The 9,908-nt window shown below is 39.1% G+C and overlaps 1 protein-coding gene across 1 annotated transcript in view; it reads left to right on the top strand.

Moving 5' to 3' along the window:
- Positions 1 to 9,908, top strand: part of rims4 (regulating synaptic membrane exocytosis 4) — a 47,282-nt gene that overhangs the window by 35,212 nt on the left and 2,162 nt on the right. Inside the window, exons 3-5 of the mRNA XM_063216297.1 lie at positions 416 to 528; positions 3,585 to 3,686; positions 4,676 to 4,815. Coding sequence (XP_063072367.1) covers positions 416 to 528; positions 3,585 to 3,686; positions 4,676 to 4,815 — 355 coding nt within the window. The remainder of the gene's footprint in view (positions 1 to 415; positions 529 to 3,584; positions 3,687 to 4,675; positions 4,816 to 9,908) is intronic.

The raw sequence follows: 9,908 nt of genomic DNA, 5'->3' as shown, positions 1-9,908 counted from the left end.
CCATCCTGCACAGTGCACCGTGTAATATTTTTAGTAGTTTATTTCCAGAATTCATGCTGCCCTTTCAGAAATGTTACCTTTTTCATGTATACTTACAACCACCATCAAATTCTAAGTTTTCCTTATGACTGGGAAAATTGCATTTTTCATACATAATGCTGTTCTTTTCATACATAATACTCTGGCCACCATCCTGCACAGTGCACCTCTAATGCAGCAGTTGTAATACCTACTCTGGCCACCATCCTGCACCGTGCATCCTGCCCCTCTAATGCCACGGTCTCTTGTTTCTGTTTCAGCCTTAACTACTCGGGGATGTGCCTGGCCTCCGATGCCCAGTTGTAATACCTACTCTGGCCACCATCCTGCGCAGTGCAGTGCCCTCTAATGCCGCAGCCTCTTCTTTCTGTTTCAGCCTTAACTACTCGGGGATGTGCCTGGCCTCCGATGCCCAGTTCAGCGACTTCCTGGACGGCATGGGCCCCGCCCAGTTTGTAGGCCGGCAGACTCTGGCAACAACCTCCATGGGTGAGAAGAATAAAACAAACAAACAAAAAAAACCTGCAGAGAATGCTGAGAGAAAACAAAAGATTATGGTAACACTTTATAATAAGTACCCCTTTTTAGGCATTACTTAAGGGTTAGTTAAGCCTTATTTTACCATTAGTTAACCCTTAGTGAATCACGAGTTAATCATTATGTAAGCATTATTTCTCATTTCCTAACTATTATCTACTACCGTTAGTAAATGGTTAGTGCGTGCTGATATAACGGTTCGCTAAGCAAAGTTAAGCCTTAAATAAGCCTTATTTTAACAATAGTTAACCCTTAGTAAATAACGAGTTAGTCGTTATGTATGTGTTATTCCTCATTTCTTAACTATTATCTACTACCATTAGTAAATGGTTAGTGTGTGCTGATGTAACGGTTCGCTAAGCAAAGTTAAACCTTAGTTAAGCCTTATTTTTAACATTAATTAACCCTTAGTGAATCACGAGTAAATCGTTATGTATGTGTTATTTCTCATTTCTTAACCATTAACTAATACCGTTAGTAAATGGTTAGTGTGTGCTGATGTAACTACTCGCTAAACAAAATTAAGCATTAGTTAACCCTTAGTGAATCACGAGTCAGTCATTATGTATTTCTGTGAAATTATTAAGTACTGCTAATTAATCATTCGTCTATGGTGATTTAACTTTCTGATAAGCATTAGTAAACCATCATTAAAATGTCTGATAACCCACCTTTATTTATGAAAAAAACATTATCTCTTTGTTGTCTCCTACCACCTAACCATTAACAAGTACTATTAGGCATGTATGGTAACGGTTTGTAAACTCTTGCTTTAGCATCAGTGAAGTCCTATTTAACCCTTTTGTAATGGTTAGTGTGTGATGACTGGTAGCATGGCAAACAGTAGGCCTAGGCCTAAGTTGAGGCTCATCTGACTGCCCCTCATGGATGTTTCTGGACATTATTAACAAATGACTTGTTAAGCGTTGCTTATGCATTATCAAGGAATTACGAACCATTACTTAAGTATATCTGGGGAACTGATCTAAAGTGAAAACCTGTTATGGCTTTACAACACATTAACGAATGACTTGATAAGCATTGCTTATGCATTACCAAGAAGTTTCAACGCAATAATAACGCATATCTGGGGAACTTTTTAAGTGAAAACCTATCCATACTTTCCAAAACATTAACAAATGACTTGATAAGCATTGCTTGTGCACTATCAAGGATGTATAACCCATTATTTAAGTATATCTGGGGAACTGATCTAAAGTGAAAACCTTTCCATGCTTTCCATAACGTTAACAAATGACTTGATAAGCATTGCTTATGCATTACCAAGAAGTCACAACTCATTACTAACGCATATCTGGGGAACTTTTTAAGTGGAAATCTCACCATGCTTTCCAAAACATTAACAAATGACTTGATAAGCATGGCTTATGCATTATCAATGATTTATAACCAGTTACTTAAGTATATCTGGAGAACTTATCTAAAGTGAAAACCTGTTATGGCTTTACAACACATTAACGAATGACTTGATAAGCATTGCTTATGCATTACCAAGAAGTTTCAACGCATTAGTAACGCATATCTGGGGAACTTTTTAAGTGAAAACCTTTCCATACTTTCCAAAACATTAACAAATGACTTGATAAGCATTGCTTATGCACTATCAAGGATGTATAACCCATTACTTAAGTATATCTGGGGAACTGATCTAAAGTGAAAACCTTTCCATGCTTTCCAAAAACGTTAACAAATTACTTATTAAGCATTGCTTATGCATTATCAAGGAGTTACAACTCATTAATTAAGGTTATCTGGGGAACTGATCTAAAGTGAAAACCTGTTATGGCTTTACAACACATTAACGAATGACTTGATAAGCATTGCTTATGCACTATCAAGGATGTATAACCCATTACTTAAGTATATCTGGGGAACTGATATAAAGTGAACACATTTCCATGCTTTCCAAAACGTTAACAAATGACTTGATAAGCATTGCTTATGCATTATCGAGAAGTTTCAACGCAGTACTAACGCAAATCTGGGGAACTTTTTCAGTGAAAATCTTTCCATGCTATCCAAAACATTAACAAATGACTCGATAAGCATTGCTTATGCATTATCAAGGAGTTACAACTCATTACTTAAGTATATCTGGGGAACTGATCTAAAGTGAAAACCTTTCCATGCTTTACAAAACGTTAACAAATGATTTGTTAGGCATTGCTTATGCATTAACAAGAAGTAACAACTCACTACTTGCGCATATCTGGGGAACTTTTAAAGTGAAAACCTTTCCATGCTTTCCAAAACGTTAACAAATGACTTGCTAAGCATTGCTTATGCATTATCAAGGAGTTACAACTCATTACTTAAGTATATCTGGGGAACTGATCTAAAGTGAAAACCTTTCCATGCTTTACAAAACGTTAACAAATGATTTGTTAGGCATTGCTTATGCATTAACAAGAAGTTACAACTCACTACTTGCGCATATCTGGGGAACTTTTAAAGTGAAAACCTTTCCATGCTTTCCAAAACATTAACAAATGACTTGATAAGCATTGCTTATGATGAAATAACACATACATAACGACTTACTCGTGATTCACTAAGGGTTAATTAATGTTAAAAATAAGGCTTAACTAAGGTTTAACTTTGCTTAGCGAACCGTTACATCAGCACACACTAACCATTTACTAACGGTAGTAGATAATAGTTAGGAAATGAGAAATAATGCTTACATAATGATTAACTCGTGATTCACTAAGGGTTAACTAATGGTAAAATAAGGCTTAACTAACCCTTAAGTAATGCCTAAAAAGGGGTACTTATTATAAAGTGTTACCAAGATTATGACTGACCATAAACATGATATACTGTCTGTGTGTCCGCCAGAATGTCTAGCTCAATCAGGTTAATTTATTACTACTGAGAGAAAGCCAAAGAGCATAAAAGAGCAAACATAAAATAACATAATAGAAATTATATATCTTGATCCAGACATCTAAAGGCAATCAGGTTAATTTGATATTGTTTTATTATAGGTGACGTGGAAATTGGCTTGGCAGAGCGGAACGGGCAGCTTGAAGTGGAGATCATTCAGGCCAGGGGACTCACCATGAAGCCAGGATCCAAAGGGCCTCCAGGTTAGCCTGATTAACATTGACTTTCAAATCTCTTTCGAGACTTGGTCTGACCAAGAGCATAACAATTAACATTTCCCAAATGGCATGGTTGACCCGCCTCCTCTGGTTTGCTACTGGTTGTTTGCTTCCCGATACAAAAAAGTGGGAGGAGTTCCCGATTTTTCCTGAGCTCGGAAACAATATTTGTATAGCTCCTGGCCTGACTAGAAGCAATGCTGAAGGTGTTGTGTTACCTCCAGGTAGCGCAAAAGACATCCAGGCAGACATGGAGCCTGGTAGACCAGAGGTTTTCACCGTTTCTCTTTGCAGTCAAGTAGGGTGCACTTTATTGTCCCCAGGGGGAAATTAGTCTGAATAATGATTTCATAATAATTGTATTTGTATAGCACTGTATCATACAAGACATGTAACTCAAAGTGCTTAACAAATGGGAAAAACATCATTGTTAGAGATGGATTTAAAAGGAGAGGTATAGAGGAGAGGCAGAAATAGCAGGAAGGCAGAGGAAGAAGAGATAGATAGAGATTGTACTTTATTGTACACTTTATTGTCCCCAGGGGGAAACTAGTCTTAGGCTTCACCCACTGCATTGCATGCATTACATACATAGAATTTATAGCTTATGTGCAGTAGCGATGTGTTTTACAGATTCTATATTTCAGTTTATTTATGTGTACTGGCAGCAGCATGCAAAATCATGTATTCACACTGTACATAGATACAGTAGCCTTAACCATAAGCCGTAGCCTTACCCATAACCGTAATCTATAGTAGTTAATATTGACATTTTTTTCCACATATTCCCCCCACAGTGTGCTCGCGTACCCTAGTGGTACACTTACCCCTGGTTGGGCAGCACTGTCTTACAGAATGAGAGCCTACGCTGGAATGTAGCAGTCCCCATCATTAACGGCATAATACAGTATGTGTTCTTTTCAGCAAGATGTATGTATCTGTATGAATCTGATTTTTACCCCCTCTCTCCACAGCGGCGTACATAAAGGTCTACCTACTTGAAAATGGCGTCTGTGTAGCTAAGAAGAAGACCAAGTCGGTGAGGAAGTCGCTGGACCCGCTCTATAATCAGGTCCTGGTCTTCTCTGAAGCTCCCCAGGGGAAGGTCGTACAGGTAAAGGAAACATTCGTCATCATACATGTAGGGATGCACCGATCAGGCTTGTACGAAATTCCGAATGGAAAGAATTTCAATTCAAAATAATGCCATAATACGAACACTAGGTGGTGCCACTACCTTGAATTTCTTTGAATTTAATCTACACCACCCATTGAAAGTACATAGAACACCACCACCTAGTGTTCGTATTATGGCATTGCTTTGAATTTAAATTCTTTCCATTCGGAATTTCGTACAAGCCTGGCACCGATACCGATACTGGTGCTCATTATACTCATACTCATACATATCAAGCACTTGCCGATACCAGGAACGATACTGCTATTACACAAAACACTGCAAAATCTTGTCACGTTCTGTGGACTTGAAAGCAGCATGGAAAAAAGTGCCACCTCATACATTTAACACATTGAATACCGGCGGTGCTCACAGAATTATGTCGTAGAATACCAGCGTTCTAAGCCTTTTTTTGACGTTCTTTGTAGACTCACAGCGTATTATGTGATAGGGCCACTGAAATATGTTATGACTCGTTTGAAAGTGGAGACGCTGCCCTCTTAGTAGGTGAAAACTGTGTGTCTCTACGAGCTTTTATTGCCGAGCAAACCCACGCTAAACCGAAGCGGGTATCCATGGAATTCAGCTACAATCGGAGATATTGAGGTTTTTGTGAAGGGTGCGCTTCTTCAGAATGCGACGAGTTTGAAAGGGGACGAGTTGGTTTTACTCACAATTTGGTGCAAGGTTAGCTCTGACACGCATCTTCCTGCTCGTCAAGACACACCTCCTGCTCTGTACCACTACGACATCGGGCAATCAATGCCCTTCGAAATGCACGTTTTGCACACAGACTGAACACAAACTCTTTGTACACATGCAGAAGGTGGGACATTTGCTAAAATAGTTCCCGATGACTCCCGAAATAATAGCCCAACATTGACAACAAATCCCAATGATATTGCTTAGATGTAGCCCATCCGATCCATATGTAGCCATCTATGTTAGCTTCTGGCTTTTCACATAGGCCTACAGGAAGACACAGACAGTTCAACATGGGGGTGAATAATCAAATAAACTTATCTGGTTGGCGATCAAACTTCCAAATCGGAGCGCATTACTCCAATTACAATTCGGGTGCCATTTTGATCCAAGGATCTGGTAAAGGTCTAGGTAGCAAGCCCAGAAAGTTCAAGATACTCCTGGCACGATATACAATTGGTCTCCGTGTTTACCTATTGCGTGAAGTCAGACACAATACACAGCGTGGGCACCGATCGTACTAGGGAAACCATTACGGCAGCACACCTCCTGCTCTGTCCCACTACGACATCGGCAATCAATGCCCTTTGATATCCCCATTTTTCACGCGGACTGAACACAAACTCTTTGCACACATGCAGAGGGTGAGACATTTGCTAAAATAGCGTCCGATGACTCCCGAAATAATAGCCCAACATTGACAACAAATCCAAATGATATGATGCTTAGATGTAGCCCATCCGATCCATATGATATGTAGCCATCTATGCTAGCTTCTGGCTGTACGTCAGAAAGTTCAACATGGGGGGCAAATAATCAAATAAACTTATCTTTTAGGCGATCAAACTTCCAAATCGGAGCGCATTACTCCAATCACAGCTCGGGTGCCATTTGGATCCAAGGATCTGGTAAAGGTCTAGCAAGTCCAGAAAGTTCGAGATACTCCAGGCACCATATACAATGGTCTGTGTTTACCTATTGCGTGAAGTCAGACACAACACACGCTACCGTGACCGTACTAGGGAAACAACAACATGGCAAGATTCACCATCCGGCAGCCTACTCACATTGGGTGCTACAGCCCTTCCTGTAGCTACCATACCACAAGTGAAGGGGTACAGAGAGAGTAAAAGACCATCATTGCAGGATCATTTAGCGATGAAATCAAATGCAGAGCCTTAGCATCAATGCGCTGCGCGATCATTAGGAGCCTATTACAGATAGTCTACGGTAGGCGACATGGGTTGGTATCCAGGCATATTGGTAAGTTAAATTAAAATGTCCAAATCATAACACAAACTTTTGACTGCAAATGTTGTCATTTATGTCCATCACAGAGCTCCCAAAATCACATATATTGTCCATTGAAGGGTGTAGATTCAAAATATGATATTTAACTGCAAAAACGTATTTTTACGTTTTGGTATACAACGCATGGGCGTGAAAAACGTATCAATGCGTTGTCGGTACTCAATGTGTTAATAACATTTAAATCTACATGGAAATGGACAATAAAAATATCACACGTGGAAAAAAAAGGCCATGCATTTATTTTCATTGTATTTTGGTGGTAAAAGGTATCGGTATCGGTACTCGGTATCGGCAAGTACACACATTAATGTACTCGTGCTTGTGTAGGTTTTCAAAAAAGTGGTATCGGTGCATCCCTACATACATGACATTCAAAACGGCAGTCCAGACAGTTGTAGCAAATCAATTCACCTTTTTTTGTGACGATGTTAGACAAGTTACTGTACGTTCCGAAGTGAAGCAGGTATTCTACCAGACTACTAGCTGTTTTGGGAGAAAACCTTCTTCTAATTCGTTAAATCAAATGTGTTTGATGTCTTGAAAAAAAAGAAGCCCAATGACAGAGTGCTCACATGAGTTTTATGACCAGACAGCATGTGCCAAATTGGCACACTATAGAAACTGGATCTGCAAATTTGCTTTCGTCATTATGGGTGATAATAACATCATAAATCCAAAGCTGAGAGAATACAATTCAATAAGTATATATTTTCAATGAATATATTTTATATTATATATACATCCCTCATACAGTATATAGCCTATAGGCCAATCCCTCATATCCCTCATATATATACACTATATATCTATCCCTTATATAAGCCAAGGCTTTTCTGCAGGCCAAAATATTGGTCTTTTTTTACGAGATTGTTAATTAATTAAATAGGTCTGCCCTGATTTCTGAGCAGTAGCCTATATTTGGTGTGTCATCTGAAAAAAGAAACACACAACCAGCCGTCTCCTCTCCACCCTCAAACAAGGTCTACATGTAGTTCGGAAACTTTCAAGACGTGGTCACCTTCATTGACGAAAACACAACTTCATTGACGAACACAACACACAACACAACCTCATTGGATCTTCACAGAAATAGACATGTAAATAGAGTGAGGCATTTGGCTGGCTTTGCCTCGCAACAGAACTCATGAAAGATGGCACCATGGCCACCAGTGCTGGCTGCGTATCTAGGCTGTGTCACCACTTGTTGACGAGCTATTAATAGGCAATCCGAGGACGTGAGTAAAGGATAACTACACTACAAAGCCAGCCAAGTTATTAAGGTTAGAGGGGAAGCACAGAGGTCACCAAAACAGTTTGTCTACTTTGCAATCAACAGCTTCAAAATCATGATTATTGGGTTATAATTCAATGTCTAATTCAATGTCAACACGCCGTAGCCTACCATTCGACATTACACGATTCCGCTTTAGCATTCCCCCCCCTTCCTGAATCTTGGCACGAGAACAAAGAAACAAACTGAACGCTTTATTTTTGGTGTCAGGGAAAATATGGCAGCGCTAAACATTCGTTTACAGTATTATTTTTTTTGCAACACAGGAGGACATTTATCACACTTTGTACAAGCAAACATGAAAGCCTTAAAAAGACCAGCCCACTCTTTTAATGCGGAGGACGTTGGAGTGTGCCTGTATCTGTAGACGGTGACTTATGACAACAATGCATCACTTCTAAACACACAAAAGAGACGAAAGCCATGTAATTGTGGCTCCCAAACGTCTGATGAATAGCAGCAACTTACATTGTTTTCATCTGCTGTACAGTACTGTGTGCAAGACATTTCAGTAGGGGAGACCGGGGCTAGTTGGCACAGGGGTAAGTTGGCACACACTCATTTCCTGGGCCATTACAGGTCACATCTTCAAAATTCCAACACTAAAATCATGCCCATCTTGAATAGAGTTAATACAACTAATTCAGAGTGATCAAGTTTGTAAAATCTGAAAGTGAGTGAAACTTTTTTATTTTGTGATGTCCAAACTAAGAATCTGCACCTTCCATTAAATTAGTTCTAGAAAACTAACAGTTAGCAATAGAAACATATAAATATTCTGTGTGATAGATAGGGGATCTACCTCTAATTTGATATTAAACCTGGAATTCTGTGATGTCAGGTGTTAACAGGATAACATGATTTCAGTCAAGAGTGCTGTCCTGTTGAGTATGGGGCAAGTTGGCACACTCATTTCTAGGGCAAGTTGGCCCCGTATCCATAAGAATGTATTGGATGTATTGTAGAAAATTATTATTCTTACTCTACTACTATCTACCAATAATATGAGTATTGTGCAATGTATGCAATATGTACATTATAGTTAATGTACTTGTGCTACTATGTAGGCCTACATGCCTATGGATAGAAGCTATAGTCAATATTGTAGCGGGTTGCCGGGTTGGGGCAAGTTGGCACAAATTCACAACAACACTTTAATCACATGTAGATGGAAACAATTCATTATCAACCAAAGGCGCATGTGCGTAATAATTAGCTGAGATGTAACCCTTTTAGAATATCTTAGTTTGGGAGTTTTAAAGCAATGTACAGTATGACAAAGATATGACACTTGAACTGATAAGTGTGCCAACTAGCCCCGGTCTGCACTACATGTGGCCTACTCAAGATGTGATTACCATTTAACTGAATCAGTTTCTACTGTAAAAGCACAACTTAAAACTTTAACTAATTATTATTATAAGTAATTACATTTCACTGCTATTGTGTTTGCATTCAATGTAAAAAACAAAACAAAACCCTCTTGCGCAGAAAAAAACTATACAAAACCATATATAATTAACATACTTAGCCCACATCAACAAGACATTTTCTAAATCTGCAAATTCCAGGAATACACCAACATGCTAGAATCCAAACAATTGAACATGAGGGCAGCTTTTACATGTGTTTAGATAGACTGGGGATGACTGGAGCACATACGTTTTGCTGTTATTCTGTTGTGGTGCAAGCATGACTTAAGCTGGGCTTACACTGTGCGACTTTT

Source organism: Engraulis encrasicolus, chromosome 14 (assembly GCF_034702125.1).
Source record: "Engraulis encrasicolus isolate BLACKSEA-1 chromosome 14, IST_EnEncr_1.0, whole genome shotgun sequence".
NCBI lineage: Eukaryota > Metazoa > Chordata > Actinopteri > Clupeiformes > Engraulidae > Engraulis > Engraulis encrasicolus.
Note: the sequence above shows the minus strand (reverse complement) of the source record. Positions and strands in the feature narration are given on the sequence as shown.